Below are 24211 nucleotides of genomic sequence, written 5' to 3'. Positions count from 1 at the left end.
CGAGGTCAGTCCACACCTTCCCCCGCAGCATCCGCCTCTAAATCCTCCTAGTCCGTGCTTTCAGGCCCATGTGACGCCAGTGGGGGGCAGGGTTCGCCATCACCACCTCCACTGGCGCACTGTCACTTCGGACAGGTGGGTGCTGCAAATCGTCCGAAGGGGCTACTCCCTCCCCTTCGAGGCGACTCCTCCAGCCATGCCACCGCAGAACCACCGTGTGTCGGGGGATCATTTGCGACTTCTGCAGGAGGAAGTTACGGCGTAATACCCAACGCGGTGGCGGCCGTGGGAACCGCCGTCCCGGCGGTCGGGAACAACGGCGAGGTCAGTCCACACCTTCCCCCGCAGCATCCGCCTCTAAATCCTCCTAGTCCGTGCTTTCAGGCCCATGTGACGCCAGTAGGGGGCAGGGTTCGCCATCACCACCTCCACTGGCGCACTGTCACTTCGGACAGGTGGGTGCTGCAAATCGTCTGAAGGGGCTACTCCCTCCCCTTTGAGGCGACTCCTCCAGCCATGCCACCGCAGAACCACCGTGTGTCCGGGGATCATTTGCGACTTCTGCAGGAGGAAGTTACGGCCCTCTTGGCCAAGGGGGCCATCGAGCGCGTTCCTGGGCCAGAAGTAGGGTGTCGTTGCTGCTACTCCCACTACTTTCTGGTACCCAAGAAGGGCAAAGGGGGCCTACGCCCTATCTTGGACCTAAGGAACGTCAACGGCTTCCTCCGGAAGGAGAAGTTCAAAATGCTGACACTGGCTCAGGTCCTAGCTGCCCTGGACCCAGGAGACTGGATGGTAGCATTGGACTTGCAGGACGCTTATTTCCACATCCCCGTCCTGCCGGCCCACCGGCGCTACCTGCGGTTCACGGTTGGACACGAGCACTTTCAGTATACCGTGCTCCCCTTCGGCCTTACCAGTGCCCCACGGGTGTTCACAAAGGTAATGGGGGTGGTCGCAGCTCATCTGCGCAGGTTAGGGGTTTCAGTCTTCCCCTACCTCGACGACTGGTTGTTGAAGGCGGGCTCGCCCCAGACAGTCGTCAGCCACCTCCAGACTACGGCAGATCTCCTGCACCGGCTGGGGTTCTCCATCAATGTGCCGAAGTCACACCTGTGCCCCTTCTCAGAAGCTCCTTTTCATCGGAGCGATTCTCGACTCTGCGCGGTTTCGGGTTTATCCACCCGAACAGCGGGTCCGGGATATTCAGGCTCTGATTCCCATCTTTGAGCCGTTATCCCGGGTCTCGGTCAGGTTGACGCTGCGGCTTCTGGGGCTGATGGCCTCCTGCATCCTACTGGTGCATCACGCCAGGTGGCGGATGCGGGCTCTGCAGTGGGACCTGAAGTTTCAGTGGGCCCAGCATCAGGGCAACCTGTCCGACCACGTCCTGATCTCGGAGGGCACTGCGAGACAGCTGCAGTGGTGGCTCACGGACCGCGATTGGGTCAGCGGCAGATCCCTCTCCCTTCCCCAACGGGAGCAAGTAGTTGGAACGTACGCGTCCCTCCAGGGCTGGGGAGGCCACATGGGAGAGGCGGAGATCAGAGGCCTCTGGTCTCCGGCGGAGGCCCGGCTCCACATCAACCTGTTGGAGTTACGGGCGATTCGTCTAGCACTGAAGGCATTCCTCCCCTCTGTCCGGGGGAGCGTAGTGCAGGTGTTCACGGACAACACCACCGCCATGTGGTACTGCAACAAACAGGGCGGGGTGGGGTCGTGGACCCTTTGCCAGCAGGCTCTGCGCCTCTGGCAATGGCTGGAACGCCAGGGCGTGACACTGGTGGCTCAACACCTGGCAGGTTCTCTGAACGCCAGAGCGGACGAGCTCAGCCTTCGGTGCATGATGGATCACGAATGGCGTTTGAACTCTGACGTGGCGCAAGGCCTCTTTCAGCAATGGGGAGAGCCTTCGTTAGATCTATTCGCCACCGAAGAGAACGTGCAATGTCATCAGTTCTGCGCGTTGGAATTTCCAAGGCGGCACTCGCTCGGAGACGCTTTTCGTCGCGAGTGGAGTTGCGCTCTATTGTACGCCTTTCCGCCTATACCACTTCTGCCCAGAATGCTGAAGATCAAGCGCGACCGGGCCCAATTCATCCTTGTGGCTCCGGATTGGGCACGAAGGTACTGGTATCCAGAGCTACTCAGTATGTCAGTCGATCCCCCGGTTCGTCTGCCTCTTCAGGAGGACCTTCTGTTGCAGAAGCAGGGGACGGTCCTCCACCCAAACCTGTCCAGTCTCCACCTCCATGCTTGGAGATTGAGCGGCGACAGTTGAGGCCATTTGACTTGCCTCCTGAAGTCTGTAACGTCATTCTGGCAGCCAGGCGTCCCTCCACAAAGTCGGTATACGCCTGCAGGTGGAACAGATTTGTGGCATGGTGCACAGCAAAGGCTGTGAATCCTCTTGCTGCCCCTCTTTCTGAGGTTCTTCTCTTCCTTCTTTCTCTTGCCCAGCAGGGCTATGCTCTGGGCACTATCAAGGGCTACCTTTCTGCCCTTTCAGCCTTTCTAAGGCTGCCTGATCAACCTTCTTTGTTCAAGTCCCCTATTGTAAATAGATTTCTAAAGGGCATCACACACACATTCCCTCCTGTTCCGTTTGTGATGCCTCAGTGGGACTTGAACCTGGTGCTTACGTTTCTGATGTGCGCTCCCTTTGAGCCACTTCACAACTGTCCTCTCCGCCTTCTTACTCTGAAGACTGCTTTCCTGGTTGCCATCACCTCTGCCAGGAGAGTGAGTGAGCTCCAGGCCCTCTCTTGTACTCCACCTTTCCTTTCTGTCCATCCGGACAAAGTGGTGTTGCGTACTAAGCCATCTTTCCTGCCCAAGGTTGTCACGGCCTTCCACATCGGGCAGTCTTATCACCTTGCCAACCTTCTTCCCGCCACCGCATCCCTCTAAAGAGGAAGAGTGGCTCCACCGTCTGGACCCAAAACGTGCGCTCTCATTTTACTTGGATCGCACACGCCAGTTCCGGGTGGATGACCAACTCTTTGTTGGTTACGTGGGCGCTAAGAAGGAGAAAGCGGTGCACAAGAGGACCATCTCCCGGTGGATCATCTTGTGTATCCAGGCATGCTACTCCTTGGCTAAAAAGGAGCCCCCTGTTGGATTGCGGGCTCATTCTACCCGACCCACGGCGACTACAACTGCCCTGGGCCGGGTAGTCCCCTTACAAGACATCTCTCAGGCAGCTACGTGGGCATAGCTGCACACGTTTGCAAGACACTACTGCCTGGACAGCCAAGTCCGGAGAGATGGCTTCTTTGGCCGTTCTGTCCTCCAGGACTTTATGGTGTGATTATTGGTTCGCAGACCCACCATCGGGGTTGGTATTGCTGGGGTATCTATTCTAAGGTAAGGAATCTAATACTAACGTGTCTCTTTCAGATGCACAAGTTACTACTTGTGTAACGATATATCTGTAAGAGACATTCGTTAGTATTAGATTCCTTACCGACCCACCCATCCTCCCCGTTCTGCGAACCGATATCTAGGGTTAGGGTTACCCCCCTTTCAGGGCCCTAGTTTCAATGGCACCAGTGTTGGTTTTTAACATGGCCCTGCGTTTCTGGCGTGGAAAAGCTGTGTCTAAGAACGGACGTCAGCACGCGGAGGCGGCGTCTAAGTACTCCGACGATGTCATCACGGCGCCCACGACGCACGCGGAGCCGCAGACGACGCCTACCGACGCGCAAGGGTACTGCTACGCAAAAGTTTCCGGGTCCAGTCTGACGCCTGGGGATATTCTAAGGTAAGGAATCTAATACTAACTAATGTCTCTTACAGATATATCGTTACACAAGTAGTAACTTGTGCATTTGGCCAATTGTATTATTAAAGCATGACTTTCAATTTGAAAATGTGGCTATTTGTTTGTTCTGGTATCCCTCACATATGCATCCATGTACTGCCTTTTGTTAATGAATGATTGAGAATTAAGATTGCACGTAAGAACTCTTTAATTGATGCAGTGATCTGCTGTTGGTATCTGAATAAGTGTTTTCCTGTATTGATTTCTAGTAATTTTAGAATTATCAAAACTTTTTTTTTTTTTTTTGCGGTCAAGGAACTGAAAAAGTATGGCGTGACAACTTTGGTCCGGGTATGTGACTCCACCTATGATAAAGCACCTGTTGAAAAGGAAGGCATTCAGGTTCTTGTAAGTTGATTTTTTTTAAATTCTAAATCTGATTTTCTGCTGTCTTGCTTTTCCAGAATGGGACAAGTGAGACTAATGAATGATGTCACCAGAACATCAAGTGATGATAAAGAACAAAGTCAGGTCTTTAGTGCGGAGGCTCAGTTTCCTTCAATGAGCAAGTAAAATTGAATATTCACAAAATGTACCACTTGTTTGTGCAATGTTGCTCTTCAAGGAAGATAAGATGTACCCAGTGCGTATGCCTTTACAGTTTCCTTGATTTTACAGGGCTGTAAAAGTAGCTTGAAGCAGTGTGCTCACTAAATCTGTTTACATTGAGAAGTGATTAAAGTAAGGTGCTCGAAAGTGCACAGGACATGCTAGTATGGGGAAGTGGATTGGAGGTTGCTCCGATATTATTGCCAACACTGTAAATAAAGCAAAGTACACTGCGGCACAAACATCTTTAACTTTCTACCATCTCTTTAACTTTCCACCATCTCAGATATGCTAGAATGGAAATTCTCTAATTGTGATGAACAGTATGTTTCTAAGCTTTAAAGAACTCTGTAGTATTCCTATCCATAGGAAAGACAAATGCGAGGAGTAAACAGTTGCTAGTTTATTTCATGCAGAGCTGTCACAGGACACGTCATGTAAACACAGTCTCCTAGCAACGGCCACAGAACCACGAGTTTTACATTCCATACCTATATTCTTCCACCTTTAACTAAGAACTGAAAACTACAAGCTCCTTGAATGTTTAATATGTTACAATAAATCCAAATGTTATAAGTAGTGTGAAGTAGTGTCTGTTTATGACAGAACTGTAGGAAAGTGTCATTTGGACCAGATTGCCTTCCCAAATCATCGACACTTTGTCGACACCGAAAGCCTCTAACTCTGTTGTTGAGGCACAGGAGCTTTGCGATAATATTGCAAGCTTCTTTCATTCTAAGATTGCGGATATTCACAATTCCCTAAAAACCCTCAATCTGGAGCTGGACACCAATAGTGCACTTTTGCTTTCCGTCTCCTATTCCCCCAATGATGCGGTCCTTAAACCGGGTCTAAGTCCCGGCTTTACAAACTTTCCTTCCTTGACCTTGGAAGAATTGAAACGCCTGCTAGATGCCACCAAGTCATGCTCGCCCCTTGACCCTTGTCCTCTAAAGATCCTGAAAACCTGTAGAGAGGTTATCCCCCCCCCCCCTTTCTAATGGTCATGAATATGGCTATCACTGAGGGGATCTTTCCTTTATCTTGGAAAACTGCAGTAGTTGAGGCACTTTTAAAAAAGGCCTCTCTGGACCCCGAAGTCCTGAACATTTTTCGGCCCATGTCACTGCTCCCAGCCCTGGCCAAGATACTCGAGGCCCATCTTAATCGCCATCTGGCCTCGTATCTGGAGAGCGCCAACCTGCTGGATATCTCCCAACATGGGTTCCGTGCTGCCCATAGCACCGAGTCCGCCCTCACAGTCGTGGTTAACAACATCAGAACTGAGGTCGACAGGGGACGGGCCACGTTGTTGGTGCTATTGGATCTCACGGCAGCATTTGATACCCCGTCCCCTTCAGTCATGGTGGACAGGCTGAAGGGGATAAGGATGGGAGGCAGTGCCCTGAATCTTCTATCCTCCTTCCTCCATCTAAGACAGCAGAAAGTAAAGTTGGGTAACTTTGTGTCCCTCTCAGTCTGTGCAATGTGGGGTTCCGCAGGGCTCTGCCTTGAGCCCGCTTCTATTCAACATCTATGTAACCCCACTTGCCAAGGTGGTACGCTCTTTTGGCTACCAAGTATTGTCATACGCTGACGATACGCAAATTATCGTCTCCACTACTCAACCTATAGAACATTCTGCGCTTAAGTTCCGAGCCTGCATGGAGGCAGTTTCGCAATGGATGGTTCGTAACTATCTAAAACTGAATGGAGGAAAGACGGAGGTCTTGATTTTTGGAGGAAGTCAAGACTTATGGTCTGGGGATTGGTGGCCGCCTTCTTTAGGGGATTGTCCCCACCCGACCAACTCGGCCAGGAATCTGGGCGTACTTATAGATCCGGCCCTTTCCTTTGACCTTCAAAACAGTGTCCACGTGCTGTGCCATCATTCGTATGCTGAAAAAGATAGCCCCGTATCTATCACCTGATGCCCGTAAACAATCAACAGTGGCCCTGGTCGCTTCTTTCTTGATTATTGTAATGCACTCTACGGTGGCATTAATAAGAGGTCTCTACATCGCCTCCAAATGGTCCAAAATGTCGCAGCCAGGATGGTCTTGAACCTTCCTAGGCTTGCGTCTGCAACGCAAGCTAGAAAAGACCTCCACTGGCTACCTATACAAGCCAGGATCTCTTTCAAGCTTATCTGCATGGCCCATAGGGCAGTATTTAGATCCGGCTCTGAGGGTATTAGTGCACTGGTTAGCCCCTATACTCCTAGTCGAACTCTTCGCGCTACCTCTAAAAATCTGCTCTCTGTCCCCAGATTTAAAAGGGCCAAGTGGGGGGGGAAGAGCCTTTTCCATCTTTGCCCCGAAACTCTGGAATTCTCTCCCCCATGAATTATCCAGTCACTGGGGATTTTCCGGAAACTTCTAAAGACCTGGCTCTTTTTCCAGGCCTACGGATTTTAGGTCTCCCGTAATTTTGTTACTTTTATGTCTGTTCTCTGAGGTGTCTTGTTTGTCTGTTTCCTGCGCCTTGATGCCCCTTTGGCTAAGTTTGCGCATTTTAAGACCCTTATTCATTCATTCATTCAAGCGAGGGTTTCCTAAATGAAAGTAAATGTTAGAGGCATGTGAGCTGTAGATCAAATGCTTTGCATACTCCTGCCATCTAGTGTTGGGTCCAGATGTTTGCAACTTGTTTTTCTTAGAGACCAGGTCGCTCGCCACGCTGCACAGCTCCGCCTGTGTCCCCCTGCTCCCCCCCCCCCCCGCTACAGCTGCTGCCGTGAGTTTGAGTCCCTCTGAGCCTGGTTGCTCCTGGGCTCTCGCCTGCGCTTAACTTTTTATTGGTTTCCTTTCTGTTTCTTTGGTAACATTGCTGTATTTATTGTTATCTGCTTGTAACTGTACCCCTTGCGCCGTATCCCGCTCCCCCTCCCCTTTCCCCTTTTTTCTTCTGTATCCTCCCGCCGCTGCTCCCTTGCGGCCCCGCACCCTCGCCAGCTGATTCGCCACCCCACTCCCAGCTGCTCCTCCCTCCTCGCCTCAAATGGCGGGAGTTGTGCGGCCGCGCCAGAGGCAAGCCCGTCTGCGCCTGGACCGCGCACCAGACTCTACTACGGCACCAGACTCTACTACGGCACCAGACTCTACTACGGCACCAGACTCTACTACGGCACCAGACTCTACTACGGCACCAGACTCTACTACGGCGCCTGCACCCTCAACACCGGTCGAAACCACACCTGCTTCCAAGCCACCCCGAATCGGACCCTTCTCCTGCCACACTTGCAGTTTCACCTGCGACCGATCCCCAAACCTCCAAGGACTGGACCCAACCACCTCCGCTGAATATTCCTCAACACACTCTCCGCACGCAAACACGCCATCGAGCTCTGGGACCTGCTAGACACCTTCCCCCCCCCCCCCCCCCCCCCCCCCCCCAGACGTGGCCCTCTTGACCGAGACCTGGTGGAACAACTCATCGGTGCCCGACATCGCCATAGCCATCCCGGATGGCTACAAGATCACCCGCAGGGATCGCACCAGCCAACGGAACCGGAGAAGGAATAGCCATCGTTCACAAGTCCACCCTTAAGGTCGCCGAACTCCTGCCCTTCCGGATCCACACCGACCCCAACACGACCCTCAGAGGAACGCTCATCTACAGACCCCCCGGACCCCGGGCTCAGTTCAGCGACTCCATCGCCGACCTCGCCAGCACCCACGCACTTGCCTCAACGGAATACATCCTCCTCGGGGACCTGAACTTCCACCTCGAGAACAACAATGACGCCAACTCTGTCACCATGATCGACAACCTCGGCCTCAGACAACTCGTCACCGCCCCCACTCGCGCTGCCGGCCACACGCTGTCTTCTCCACAAGCACCCACGTCGTCTTCAACCACACCACCGAACTCCACTGTGCCGACCACCGCAGTATCCATTTCAGCTTCAAGAAACCAACCACGCACCACCGCACCCAGCATCTGCCTCGCCGCTACTGGAGCAAAGTCACTGAAGACTGGCTGATCACCACCCTCGCCCAGAACTCACCCGCCAACCCCACCAACCTTGACGCCGCATCCCGCAACCTCAGACAGTGGATCGATGACTGTGCCAACACCCTCGCCCCGCTCAAGAAACCCTCCTCCAACAACCACGCCAGCAAGAGAGCCACCTGGGTTATCGACGAACACCAGACTTCCAAACGCGCATCGGGTAAACTGGAGAAGATATGGCTCCACGAACGCACACCGGACAACCACACAGCCCACAAGGACTCCACCCGCTGACACCACCTCCTCATCAGATTAGCCAAGAGAGCCTCCTTCAAAGACTGCTTGGACAACAACGCACACAACAGCAAAGAGCTCTTCAGCATCGTAAAGGAACTCTCCAACCCCAGCGCCAACGACATCCCGCCCTCACAAGAACTGTGCGACTCACTAACCAACTTCTTCCAGCGCAAGATCGCTGACATCCACGACCGCTTCAACACAACGACCGCCTGACTACGCCAGACTCCACCTCCCCTGTGAACACAACCAGCGCCACCCGCCTGACCTCCTGGTCCAACGTCCATGACGACGAGACGCGCAAGGTCATGAACTCCATCCACTCAGGATCTCCATCGGACCCATGCCCACACCACGTATTCAACAAAGCAGATGCAGCCATTGCACCCCAACTACGAAAGGTCATCAACATCTCCATTGAATCAGCGACCTTCCCGGAAAGCTGGAAGCACGCCGAAATCAACGCCCTCCTCAAGAAGCCCATGGCGGACCCCAAGGACCTTAAAAACTTCCGGCCCATCTCCCTGCTCCCGTTTCCGGCAAAGGTCGAGGAAATCGTCAACAGTCAGTTGGCCCGCCACCTGGAAGACAACAACATCTTGGACCCGCCCCAGTCTGGGTTCAGACGAAACCACAGCACCGAGACAGCACTCATTGCCACCACAGACGACATCAGGCGCCAACTAGACAACGGCGAAACATCAGCCCTCATCCTCCTGGACCCGTCAGCCGCCTTCGACACGGTCTGCCATCACACTCTAAAGACACGCCTCTTAGAAGCCGGAATCCATGAGAAGGCCCTCGACTGGACACATCCTTACTCTCCGGCAGAACCCAGAGCGCCCGCCTGCCACCCTTCCAATTTGAAGCCACCGACATCTGCGGCGTCCCTCAGAGCTCATCCCTCAGCCAGACGCTGTTCAACATCTACAAGGCCCCCTCGCACAAGTGGCCCGCCACCACAACCTCAATATCATCTCCTACCCCGACGACACCCAGCTCATCCTCCCTCACCAAGGACCAACACGCCGCCAAAACCAACCTCCACGAGGGAATGAAGGCCGTCGCCAACTGGTTGGGGAACAGCCGTCTGAAGCTGAACTCGGACAACACAGAGGTACTCCTCCTCGGACCCCCCAGCCTGGACGACTCCTGGTGGCCAACCGCACTGGGAACAGCACCAACACCCACCGACCATGCACGCAACCTAGGATTCATCCTCCACTCCTCCTTCTCCATGTCTAAACAGGTCAACGCCGTCTCCTCCTCCTGCTACAACACCCTTCGCATGCTCCGCTTGATCTACAAGTGGATCCCGACCGAAACAAGAAGAACAGTGACACAGGCCCTCAGCAGCAGACTGGACTACGGCAAGGCACTCTGCGCAGGAATCCCAGCCAAACACCTACGACTAATACAACGCATCCAAAACTCCTCCATCTGACTGATAGTCAACGTCCCCTGCCACAGCCACATCACCCCCCACCTGCGAGACCTACACTGGCTCCCCGTCGACAAGAGGATCATCTTCAAGCTCCTCACCCATGCACACAAAGCACTCCACAGCACCGGACCAGCCTACCTGAACAGCAAACTCCGCTTCTACACCCACCTGCCAGCTCCGCTCCACCAGCCTCGCCCTAGCAGCTGTCCCCCGCATCGAACGACCTCTGGCGGCAGATCCTTCTCCTACCTCGTCGCCAAGACCTGCAACACCCTCCCTACCCATATACGGCAGACCCAAGACCTACTTGCCTTCAGAAGACCCCTCAAGACCTGGCTTTTCGAGCAGTAGCAGCACCCTCCACCCCTCAGCGACCAGAGACCCTCTCTTGTAAGTAGCGCGCTCTACAAGTAGTATGATTGATTGATCTTAGAAGAAGTCTTTCCAGTCCCTAGGTATGGTGACTCCTTTCAGTGATGGTACGCATGGGCATCGACTCCATTGTTGGATTGTTTTTTTAGGCCATTGGTTCGGATGCATTTTGTGGCGCTCCGTTTCGAATCGGTCCTCTGGTTCTCCTCGGTTCGCAATCCACTCTCCCCCTCGACGGTATTGTTTTTGAATGCATTTCCTTTTCTGTATTGTTCGACCATCAAGAAATCTCCATTTTGATTGGAATTTCGCTGGCGGCCTATCCGCGTTGGTCCGGCTCTTTGTCGATGGAACCCTACTCCGTTCAAATTCTGCCCCTGTGCCACTCAAAGTATCCACGTATGGACTTACATCGGGTGTGTAAATTGTGCTTTTCCCCAGAGCTCAAAGAACAAGACTGCAACAAGTGCAGATTCTTCAGATTGAAGAAAACTCCGTGATCGTTGGGCTCGATGTCAAGAGATGTAGCAGCAGTATTTAGACAACATACCAGATCGCTTCGGCAAGAGGTCTCAGTGGCTGAAGAACAGGTTTCAGGGGTGTCTGACTCAGAGTCCGAGTTGAAGACTGTCCTCGAGGACGACGATGTGCCACAGGGACAAGGGGAAATGAGTACAGAAGACCACCCCAACCACCTCCTGTCCCTAAAAAAAAAAATCTAAGGCATCAGCACCACCTCTGCCTTCAGGCTAAGGTCTGCACCGAGAAGAGGTTCCTAACGCTCACCCTTCCGGCTCAGCACCGAAACACTTTGATATGCCTTCCAAACCAGTCGGACAAAATCCACTTCTGAGCTCTAAGCACAAAATGGGCTCTGAGCCGGAACCTTCGACACTGAAACCATAGAAACATTCTTCTGAGCCGAAATCTTCAGCACCAAATGGACATTCCAGCTCAGCACCACTAAAGAGCTGCCCATACTGCAACCGGATCCAAACATGGATGTTGTACCATCTAAGTCTAATTCGAAACAGAAAAAAACTCTATATTAATCCTAACACAGGGCATATTCACGCTAAACCGCCATCCAAACACAAGCTTCCTGATGACGACGCTCTTATAAGATTCTATTAAAGAGGAAAGATTTGGTTACTAGTCATTACCACTCACTACCATCTCCTCCTCCTCCCTCTCCACCACAGCTTGATCCTTTACACATTACATCTCGTCCATCTCCTCTACCTCACCCTGATGAAGGGGACACTGAGGACGAGGACAGACATTTACCAATAGATCCTTGGGTGGATTATACACTTGATCCTCCACAGGATACAGATGCAGATTTATACCCTGCTAGTCCATCTCCACCTGATGACAATCTGTCTTATCAGGAGCTCATTGCTAGAGCTGCACAGTACCATGGGGTGGAGCTCTATAAAGAGTCCTTGGAGGAGGATTTTCTCTTTGAAAAACTCTAGGAACACATCCAGTCATACACTGCCAATGCTTAAGGGTATGTTGAGGCACACCAACATCTTTAAAGATCCTGTACATGCTAGAATCCTCACTCCTAGAGAAGATGATGAAAATAGGGTCTGTTGGGGAAGGTTGGTATTTCTTAAGGGTCAGTTACCACTTGACTGTAGTAGTATCCAATGCTCGAAAACTAACTAATTCTGAAGCGTCTGGGGATGCTCCTCCCCCAGATAGTCAAAATTGATTGATGCTTCTGACAAACGTTTAGCTGCACTAGCAGCTAAACATTGGGATATTGCAACACCCAAGGTCTCCTAGCAAGATATGATCGGGCCCACTGGAATGAAATAGAGCAATTACTACAGTTTCTCCCAGATGAGCATGAGGCCAAAGCTCAGTATTTAGTTCAAGAAGGTAAACTAATTTCCAACACTTCCATTAGATGTGCTCTAGATGCGGCCGACACTGCAGCTAGTGAGGTAACTGATAGCATCCTACTCCGGAGACAGGCCTGGTTATGTATTTCAGGGTTCAAACCTGAAGTCCAGCATTCCATACTCATCATACCTTTTGACCATGAACATCTTTTTGACCCTGAAGTTGATCAAGCACTCGAAAAAATAAAAAGACTACAATGTACCAAAATCCATGGGAGCACTTCAATCTCCCTCAAACAATGGTTCCTTTTGGCATTCCTTTTACAGGGGAGAGTCCAAGTTTACAGGGACAGACCTAAAAACTTCCTCTTACAAAAATAATTCCCAATCATCTTTTATAAGAGGATTTTTCAGAGAAGGCTTTAGGGGAAATAGTCCCAGGGGCAGGGGCAAAAACACCACACCCCACAATTCCCCTTCCCCAAAAAAGCAGCGACTTCCCCACACTTCTCTCTGACTATTCCACACCTGTCGGAGGAAGACTTCAAGACTTTCTCCCCATTTGGGAATCAATACCAACCGTCATTGGAATTATCCAACATGTTAATTGCCTTGAGCCTACCAATAACCCTCCAAACATTCCACCTCAATATCACAAATTGTCACCAGACCACCAGCACTTGCTTCAACAAGAAGTGCAATCTCTATTACTCAGTCTATAGAACCAGTCCCATTTCAGTATCAAGGGACGGGAGTTTATTCCCTTTACTTTCTAATTCCCCAAAAGGTCTGCTCAGTAAGACCGATTCTAGATCTCAGAGAGTTAAACAAATACATACTATCAAAGCACTTTCACAAGGTGACTCTTCAACAAGTGCTTCCCCCTTTTACAGAAAGGCAACTTTGTCTACTCTAGATCTGAAAAATGCCTACTTTCACATTCCAATTCATCCAGCTCATCGCAAATACTTCACATTTGTGATTGCAGGCAAACATTACCAGTTCACGATACTTCAATTTGGCATCACCACAGCCCCCAGAGTGTTCACCAAATGTCTTGCAGAAGTACCCGCTCATCTCAGGAGACAGTGTATCCATGTCTTTCCTTACTTAGATGACTGGCTTATCAAAATGGGCACTTATCAGAACTGCATACTACACACTCAGGCAACAGTACACCTAGTTTATCAATTGGGTTTCACAATCAATGCACAGAAATCTCATCTGTGCCCTTTACAAGTGCAGTACTATCTAGGAGCTTCCCCAACACTCTCCAAGCTCTAGCCTCTCGCAGTGTAGCCAGGATTCACAATATTCAGTACACAATACTACTATTTCAAACCAATCAAACATTACCAGCCAGAGTTTTTATGCAACTGCTGGGAATTATGGCATCCTGATTGCAATCGTAACTCGCGTAAGGCTTCACATGCTTCCTCTGCAGTAATGTCTAGTGCATCAGTGGAATCAGTCACAAGGTCAATTGAACGATGTAGTAAATGTAAATGTAAATGTACAGGAATTTATATAGCGCAAATCACCAAGCTGTTTCTAAGCGCTTGCTTAGGGAACCCATCCTGGTATCCCCCTGTGAGATAACCCCGGCAGGGTATCCGCAAGGTGAAAGCCAGGCATCGCGCCACGAGGGGCCGTTGTGGAGATTAAGCAAGCTATTGCCCAGAGTCGCAGAGTGTGAACCCGTGAATCGAGTAGGCACCGGAGCGAGAATTGTCAAGTCCATGGACATTTTAGGACTCAAGACCCCGCCGAGCCGGGAATTGAACCCTGGTCCCGGGCTGACCTCTGCTTCCAGGTCTGCCTCCTCTAACCAGTGAGCCACACTTCTCCAATTGAACGATGTAGTGTTGGTTGACTGCTGCACCGATCGCTCTCTGCAGTGGTGGAACCCTCAAAACGTATCAAAAGGGCGGCCCTTCATTGACCAGATTCAACAGGCTGTACTGACAGGAGACACATCTTTAACCAGGTGGGGTGCCCATCTCCAACATCACACAGTACAAGGGATGAGGTCAAACAATCACAAACGTCCCCACATCAACTACCTGGAACTTCTAGCAGTGTTCCTAGCACTCAAAGCTTTTAGCACTCATCTTCTAGGCAAAACTGTCCTAGTCCACACAGACAACATGACAGCGAAGTATTATCTACAGAAACAGGGAGGGACATACTTTCTCCAGCTGTCTTGCCTTGCACAAAACATTTGGAATTGGGCAATTCGTTACAGAATTTATCTTCTATGAGAACACCTTCCAGGAGTACACAATCAAATTGCCGACCTGCTCAGCAGACACATGCAACAAATTGGAACTTTATCCCCAAGTTCTTCTTCCCTATTTTCAACCATGGGGGTTTCCACAGATAGATCCTTTTGCCACGGTACACAACGCAAAATGGCCCAACTTCACTTCCAAGTTCCACACCATCTATCCAAAGGCAATGCTCTATGGTTGAATTGGTCAGGGATATTTTCCTTCCCTTTTTAGGCCTCTCCCACTAATTCCATTATTGGTTCTGAAGCTCAGACAAACATCCCTCACACTGATCTTAGTTGCCCCTACATAGGCTCATCAACATTGGTACACTACCCACTAACTTTCAAAAGCTACATCTCACACCCAACCTCCTCACTCAGAGCCATGGAGAAATCGCACATCCAAATCCCACAGAAATTAACCTAGCGATCTGGCTCTTGAAGTCATAGTTTGGTTATTTACAGCTACCACCAGACTGTATGAATATTGTCAAAGAAGCTAGAAAGCCTACTACTAGAGCATGTACTGCAGCAAAATGGAAATTGTTTATCTATTCTAACATGATGCTACTGTACAAAACATCATTTACGGCAATCTGGATTGGCTTACACATCCGTTAGTTTACACCTAGCAGCAGTAGCTGCATACTTGCAAAATAGACAACCGTTATCTCTATCCAGAGTACCAGTGATCAAAGCCTTCATGGAAGGATTAAAAAGGGTATTACCATCAAGAGTTCCACCTGCACCAGAATGGAACTTCAACACAGCCCTCACAAGACTAATGGATTCACCTTTTCCACCAATGGAAGGTTCCTCATAGCAATAACCTTACTAAGGAGAGTTGGTGAACTTCAGCAATTAACTATACAAGAGCCTTTCTTTCAACTTAACAAAGATAGGGTGGTTCTTCGAACCAATCCTAAATCTTTTCCTAAAGTAGTTTCTGCCTTTCATATCAATCTATCTGTTGAGCTACCAGTGTTCTTTCCTCAACCTGACTCCGTAGCAGAGCTCTACACACACACTTGATGTTAGACGAGCTAATCTATATTACTTAGAAAGAACCAATGACTTTCTAAAAACAAAGCAACTATTTGTTGCTTTTTCGCCACCACACAAAGGCAATCCCATATCTAAGTCGGGTATTGCTAGATGGATTGTAAAATGTATCCTAACGTCTTATGACAAACTAAAAAGAACTTTGATAATACCCCCTAGAGCACATTCCACTCACAAAATGGGGGCTACTATGGCATTCTTAGGGAATATCTCCCTAGTCGACAACTGTAAGGCAGCAACTTGGTCTACACAACAAGCATTCACTAATCACTATTTTTTAGTTGTGTTAGCGAGACAATAGGCAAATGTAGGCCAATCAGTACTTAAAACACTGTTTCAAACCACTACAAACACTACAGATTAGCCACCGCTTTGGGAGTATACTGCTATATAGTCTTTGCAAAGCATGTGATCTACAGCTCACATGCCTCAAACGGATGATGTTACTTATTCAGTAAGCATCTGTTCTTGGCATGTAGAGCTGGAGATTCACACGCGGCCACCAGCCTCCCCGGTCTCCTGTAGTTATTGTATTCTCACCCTCTGCGGGAAAACAATTTAACAATGGAGTCCATGCCCATGCGCACTATCACCGAAAGGAGGAGTCACCTTACTTCGTGACTGTAAAGACTTCTTTGGAGGAAAAAATGTGCAAACATACTGACCCAACATTAGATGGCAGGAGTATGCAAAGCATGTGAATCTACGGCTCTACACGCCAAAAATAGATGCTTACTGGGTAAGTAACATTCTCCATTATTGAATCTTTCATAGATTCACATGCTTGTATCTTCCCCGACGTCATGGTGGGAGTCTCACGGTAACAGAATGACCAAAGCAGTATCCTAGAGATGAAAAAACTGCATAGAAAACCCCATAGAGAATGAAATATTTGGTAACCAGACCTCCTTATTGTTTGGTCCAAAACTCAGCCAATCAGTAGCAAGCCCTGACATCACACTCCCCAGCAGAACACTCCTACCTCAGATTTCCAACCGCCTTTGTGTGAGAAAGGAGTCTCCCTGAACTCTGCTCAGTTTGTTCCTGTGTGAACTTTTGACCTTTTTGTCAACTGCTGAATTTCTTCTAGATTAAGGTATTGTGATCCATCTTATACCTCATAATGGCTGAAGGCTCTAAGAATAGGCTATTCAGGCCTTGCAGATCCTGTGGGAAAGCCAGGCTCTTTTCAGAAGATCCTCACAAGGACTGCTTATACTGCCTTCACCCCAAACATATAGCAAAAGACTGTAAGCACTCCAGAACCTTTTCTGCTAAGACATTAAGGAATTGTGAGGCACGTCTTCTGTTGTGGCTTCAGAAGAAGAAGGCCACCTCAGATTCTGAGTCCGAGGAGGAATCCACTAGCCACGCTTCTAAAAAGAGGAAATCTTCCACTTTCTAAGATTCTGTGGATCCTAAAAAGCGAAAATCCAAGGAAAAAGAAGCGTCTTCTCTTCCTCACACTCCTCTGAAGAAGTCCTCTCGACATAGGGCAGTGTCTTCTGCTCCTCCATCCAGCGCTGTGGTGACCCAGTCTGTGGTTTCTATCAAACGTCGACGACACAGTCGACGACGACCATCTCGACGACCACGGCAGCGTCGACCGGTACCAAGTCTATTTCGTCGACGTCTCAGTCGACCGGAAAGGCTACATCCCCGTCGACGAGACAAGCAACGACGTCGACCTCGTCAACGACTGCACCGTTGTCGGCTATCCCGTCAACGACGATTATTCAAATCCCGACGACTAGCTCGTCGACGAGAGCCTCGTCGACGGAAACTCCATCGGCGAAGGCTTTTAAATCTCCGAAATCAAAGACCATGATCTCTATCAGATCTTTTCACTCGTTGACGATAAGGAAATCTTCTGAGTTTACAACATGGACAAAGATATCTCCACTTCCACCATCAAACTTACTGGAAATGCAGGAATCGGAAGATGAGGAATCTTCAGAAGTGGTGTATAGTCCCTCCCAGCTGCAAATCAAAAGTCAGGACACGGATGAGGAGGAAGCTTACTCCTTTAAAGATGCTACTCGGACCAGTCCCCAAGATATGAATCTTTTCAGGAACCATGTGACTACGAGGAGGAAGAGTAAGAACAACAACCTGAAGGGAGGGAAGAATCTACATCAATGCCTGAATCGCTAGTAACGGACTTGCGTCTTATGATTAATGATTACTACCGTCGCTTCCCTGAGGCTAATACCCCTAATCCACTGGCTCCAGTAGTTCAGCCTCAAGCACCAGTAAAACAGTCTTACCTGCAGTGCAAAGAGTGCGCACTCCGCCGATAGTCACAATAAGAGATGACTTGGCGGAGAGCGGTGGAGACTATCTACCGGAGGCGGGTGAACTTATTAAGGCCGCTCCGGCTGGAGTAGAATGGGATGAGTAAATTTTACCAACAACTGCTTCTCCATCTCCTTCACCAGCGAACTCGCCTCCTCAAGACATTGGATGTTTTCATGATATTATCGGAAACGCTGCTAAAAGATTTGAACTTGAAATGCCGATCCAAGAAACAGAATGTTTCTTATATGACTTTAAGGAGGACTCAAGAAGGTCAATCAGGTCGATCCCAATCATACAGCATATATGGGATGAGGGTCTTAAAATTCTGGAGACACCAGCTTCAGTGGCAGCGTCTGTCCCAAGGATTGAGAAGAAATATAGAGCGCCAGAAACTTCGCCTGCGTGTTTTATAGGACATCCACGTCCGGAATCGGTAGTGATGCAGGCAGCGCAGAGAGACTAAAAACCCGGTCCCCACATCTATGGCTCCGCCAGATAAGGAAGGAAGAAGAATGGACGGAGCGGGAAAGAGATTTGCAGTGATGGCAGCCTCTACCATCAAAGCGGCAAATGCCATGGCTCTCCTTAGCCGTTACAACAGGCAGATGTGGTCAGATATAGCGCCACTATTGGCACATCTACCAGATGATAAAAAAGAAGCAGCAGTGGCTATTCTGCAGGACGGAGCAAAAGCGGCCTCAGAATCCATTGACGCCGCCATGGATATATCTTCGATGACTTTTCGCCAGATGGCTGGAGCAGTGGCGCTTAGACGGCAAGGTTGGCTGAAAGCTACCTCCTTTTAGGTCTGAGGTTCAGGCCAAAATAGTTGACATGCCCTTTGATGGGGAAAATCTTTTCGGGAAACACATAGACGACACACTCCAAGGCATTAAGGCTGATACGGACATGGCGCGGGCGCTGGGGTCCCTTCAGCAGGGAAAATTTCAATCCTTTCAGAGAAGAGGAGCTAGAGGGCAATTTGGTCAAAGGTCATTGTATAATTCGAACAGATACCAGCCTTACAACCAGTAAAATTATCGGCAATATCCGTCTAACCAACAATATCGATCCTCAAATACCTCTTTTCAACAGCAGTCTAGAGGTAAAACCACGGCTAGAGTCAAAGGACAACAATCTAATAGACGGTAATGACTTGCCCAGGGAGCCCTCCAACTGGTTTATTCCCGACAACGACCATTATCGGTCTCTCTTCTCGAAGCATTGGATAACAATAACATCAGACAAATGGGTATTGGATGTAATACACAGGGCCATACCCTAGAGGTTGTTCAATTTACACCACATCACCCCCCAGTGTTCAAGCATAAATACCACCTCTCGGCTCTAAGAGCGGCAGTTCTATCGCTTATTCAGAAGGGGGCTATAAGGAAGTTCCTTTTCAACAGAGAGGAAAAGGATATTACTCACACTTTTTTTTCTGATAAAGAAAAAACAGACGTCAAAATGGAGACAGGGATTGGACCTAAGGGATCTGAACCAATACATCAAGAACATTCCCTTTCGTATGCGGTCACTGCAGGAGATCCTCTTGCTCATACGACAAAAAGATTACATGGCATCACTGGATCTTATGGATGCATATTTCCATGTTCCAATTCATCAGAAACAGAGTATCTGCGTTTTGTAGTGGAGGGGCGCCACTTTCAGTTCAAGGTGTTTCCCTTCGGCCTAAAATCGGCACCACGGGTCTTTACAAAATGCATGGCCCCAGTCGCAGCTCACCTACGATTGCAGGGGCATCAAATTTTCCCCTACCTGGACGACTGGCTCGTAAAGGGTCCATCTTACAGGAAAGCTCAGATCTCATTAAACTGCTGCATGGATCTTTCAATGCCTGGGTCTGCGGCTCAACCTCTAATAATCCTCAATAGTGCCCTCTCAATCGCTTCAATTTCTAGGGGCTTTAATTTGCACAAAGGAAGCGGAAGCATATCCGTCGGAGGAGCGGATTCGGAAAATATTAGATCTGGCCTCAACCCTGCAGTCAAAAAAGTAAACTTCAGTAAGAATATACAAATCCTTGTTGGGAATGATGTCTTCCTCTATCCCACTGGTTCCAAACTGCTCCCTACAGATGAGGCCTTTACAGGAACTACTAGGCGATCAGTGGATTAAATCTCCGGGGTCATTAGAGGATCGGATCACCATATCTCCTCAAATGAAGAAGGCTCTGTCATGGTGGAAGCTACGAGAGAACCTAGTACAAGGCTTAACTTTCGAACCCCAACGTCACTGTTATATAATGACGACAGATGCTTCGCTGCAAGGTTGGTGGAGCGCATCTTCAGGAACTAGAAATTCAAGGTCACTGGTCCGAGCAGGAGGCACGTTTACACATCAACATGCTGGAATTGAAAGCAGTGTTCCTGGGTCTAAAGGCTTTTCTTCCCAGGATATATGGCTCTACGGTGCTGATAAAAACCGACCGTACAACAACAATGTTCTACCTTCTAAAACAGGGAGGGACAAGATCGAAACCACTCTCGTCCCAAGCTCAAAAAATCTGGAGGTGGCTCATACGTCATAACATCTCTATTAAGGTTCAACATATCCAGGTATACACAACACAAGGGCAGATGTTCTGAGCAGAACAGCGAGTGTATCCCACGAGTGGGAAATAGATCATGCACAGCTGCAAAGAGTGTTTCAGAGATGGGGCACGCCAACATTAGATTTGTTCGCTACCCAGGACAACACAATGTGCGACCAGTTTGCCAGCCGATATCCACAGATGGGATCTTTAGGAAATGCGCTGCATCTGAAGTGGACGGGAATATTTGCCTACGCGTCTCCTCCATTTCCCCTGATTGCAAGAGGAATTCGCAAAATGAGGTCGGAGCCATGCCATGTTATTTTAATAGCTCCAACTTGGCCGAGGCAAGCGTGGTTTTCAGAGCTTCTCTAACTTTGTGTCCAACAGGATACAGTTTCCGATAACTCAGGACCTGATCTTTATGAACAAAGGACAAATGAGTTCAAATCTCTAAACATTCTCTCAATCTCAAGCAGTCTCTACAAATAAAACATATGTGGCAAAATGGAAAAGGTTCTGTCAATGGTGCGCATCTCAGGAGCTACATCCTTTTACGGTTTCTCCAGAGCAAATCTTGCCATATCTTCTTTACTTGTCAAAAGCCAGTCTTTCACATGCGTTATGGAAGGTGCACTTAGCGGCAATTTCGAGATATAGGAGAGTCTCAAATCAATCTGCTCTCTGGTCGTATAGAGAGATCCAGGAATTCATCAAAGGTCTTTTCAGGGCGTTCCCTCCGAACCAATGCCCTCCGATCCCCTGGCACCTTAATACAGTACTATTACAACTTATGAAGCCTCCTTTCGGACCAATACATAAGGCAGACCTGCAATTCATATCTTGGAAGACAGCATTGCTCTTGGCCCTCACATCTGCAAGCAGGGTAAGCGAAATACAGGCCTTCTCAATAGCAGAACCTTTTCTTCAGTTTTGTCAGGACAAGGTGGTATTAAGGACAAACCCTAAAGTCCCCACAATATTTCATCTCAATGAACCGATAATATTACGTACTTTCTTTGGAAATCCTTCAACAGATTCAGAGAGGGCCCTTCACTCACTAGACATTAAAAGATGTTTAAAATTCTATCTGAACAGGACAAAACCTTTCAGGAAGTCTAAACAACTGTTTATAGATTTTGAGGGACAGAGTAAAGGACTGCCTTTATCCAGATCAAGTATTTCAAAATGGATTACATCGGCTATGTCATGAAAAAGCCGGGAATCCACTGCGCTCCAAAGTACATTCCACTAGAAAGATGGCAACTTCAACGGCCTTATTTGCAGGAGTGTCGCTGCCTGACATCTGGAGAGCAGCAACCTGGAAGAGCGTACACTCTTTTACTAGACATTACTGTCTAGATACTGCGTGGAAGGAGCATACGGCAGTGGCGTTAGTCATTCTTCGGCGTCTATTTCAATAAGGTACCCTTTTTTCTATTCAGCTATTTTCTGAGTATACAAATGTGTATATGTTCATATGGCTTCAAGAGGATAATTTCCAGAATACACAGACTGATGAACAATGTTTGTTTTATGCTCTAACTTTAAATACTGTTATACGTGCTTATCCAGTGATGGTGGATGGTGTCAAATGGTTATGACATCACAATGTAATAGATGCCTCCTGTAAACCCTAATAGATGCCTCCTGTAAACTCCTAATAGATGCCTCCTGTAAACTATTGGGGAGTAATATTGGCGCGATTGAAAACATGGGCGGATGTATCTGGCATTATTGTGGACTCTCAATACGGCTTTATGAGAGGTAGGGGGACCACAGAACAGTGCCTAAATTTAGCAAAGATCATGGTTAAGTACATGAAGGCCAAGGGTGTTTCAATCCATTGGCCTTCATGGACTTATCCAGTGCTTTTGATACTGTTTGCAGGGGAAAGCTCTGGTCATTAATGGAGTCCACTGGGTTCGAGGAACCACTGGTCACCCAGTTACGTAGATTGCATGCTGCAACTTCTGTTGCTGTAAGATATGGCCCAGGCGGTGAAAAAACTGGGAAAATTGCCTCATCTGAAGGCGTCCGCCAGGTCTGCATCATGGCACCTTTCTTGTTTTTAATTTACACAAATGGTTTGGAACAGTATTTATTGCAAAAATGTTTATATTTTCCCAAGATAAACGGCAATTATGTACCGCTGCTGTCATACGCAGATTATACCGTTTTGATGACTCTAACGGCTAACCGCATGCAGAAATGTCTGGATGCCTTTAATGAATTCATGTTGGGCTTAGATCTCAGGGTCAATTTTATTAAATCATATGCTATGGCCTGTGGCCCAGGCCGAATTAAGACCTGTAAATATACTGTGGACAATATGGTCATTGAAAAAGTCACACATTTTAATTATTTAGGAAGTCTTTTTAATAGAACATTGAATTGAGATGACTGGATAAACACTCGGATCCAAAAAACAACTAGATCTGTAGAGGCCCTTTTCCGCTTTGCTAGTAAATTGGGGCAAACACCAATAGGGGATTTGATGACGCTGTATAAATCAAAGTGCGTGTCTGTGGCGACCTACGGAGCAGGGGTATGGAAGCGAAAAGATCCAAATTATGGAGAATACATTTTTAAAGCACTTATTATCAATCCCCAACAGTTCACCAAATGTTTTCTGCCATACAGAGGTGGGATTGCAACCTGTGACGGGCAGAATTAATGTGTCCCCTTTACTCCTCGGGAAAAATATGGACCGCTGAGGATTTGTCATTCTCAAAAGAAATTTTAAAGGATTGCATGAATCTCGACAAGGCCATGTCGATACCCTGGCTACGCTATGTAAAGGAAACTTTCTATAAAATAGGGCTAGAAAGTTTTTATGATCCGACCTCTATTAATTTGAACATGAAGAAGGTTGTTAAGATTGCTTATTGCACTGTTGAAGGATCGCATAGGCAAATATTAACACCTAATCAAGTGGTCATATCACAACAACCGTTTTATTTGTCTTTTACCACGCACACACACTGGCGTTTCTATTTGACTAGGTTTCTGTTGCAGATATTGCACTTTTTGGCTGCTTTTCCGAAACAAGGGGGCTGGTGTGAGAGACTGCCCCCTTGCCCATGTAATAATGCAGCCCAACAATGCACAGTGCACTTTGTCCTCTTCTGTTCACTTTATAAAGTCCCAAGAGATCGTTTTATCAAACCCCTTCTGAAGGATATTAGACCTTGTACATATATGGAAGGCTTTAAGTATCTGAGATCACTGTCATCTGTTATATTTAGCTCTATGCTTAGTTTTATTAGATCTGCACTTTCGATTAGGAATCACTATGAACTATAAACTTTTTATTGACTCTGTCTTTTTAAATATGATATTTTGTATATTGTGAATGCACTGCACTTTAAAACTTTTTTCAGTGACCATGGGAGGTCAAAGTGAAAGATTATAACCAGTACTATTCAATGATCTACCCCATTAATGTATAGTTCTTCAGTGTTTATTGTTCGTGAATTCTGGAATTTTGAATATGATCTGTGAAATACCATTTGTGATTGAATGTATGATACTGGTCATTTTAATAGTATACTTTTAGGATTCTTTTTTTTAATCGAATACAATTATTTGAAAGAAAGACATCACGATGTTTAGGAGCAGAACCAGAATGCTAAGATTCTATCCTGGAAACTATATGATTTTTGGGTACTACTTGCTACTCTGATACAAGCATGTGAATCTATGAAAGATTCAATACTGGAGAAGAAACTAG

At 48.2% G+C, this 24211-nt stretch overlaps 1 protein-coding gene across 3 annotated transcripts in view; it reads left to right on the top strand.

Annotated features, from left to right (window-relative positions):
- Positions 1–24211, top strand: part of PTP4A2 (protein tyrosine phosphatase 4A2) — a 211608-nt gene that overhangs the window by 72689 nt on the left and 114708 nt on the right. For all 3 annotated transcript variants that reach the window (XM_078680668.1, XM_078680667.1, XM_078680666.1), the window contains exon 3: positions 4079–4171. In XM_078680668.1, coding sequence (XP_078536794.1) covers positions 4079–4171 — 93 coding nt within the window. The remainder of the gene's footprint in view (positions 1–4078; positions 4172–24211) is intronic.

The sequence above is a fragment of the Lissotriton helveticus genome, chromosome 3_1, assembly GCF_964261635.1.
Source record: "Lissotriton helveticus chromosome 3_1, aLisHel1.1, whole genome shotgun sequence".
NCBI classification, from domain to species: Eukaryota; Metazoa; Chordata; class Amphibia; order Caudata; family Salamandridae; genus Lissotriton; species Lissotriton helveticus.
This window is presented reverse-complemented; position numbering and strand designations above follow the sequence as displayed.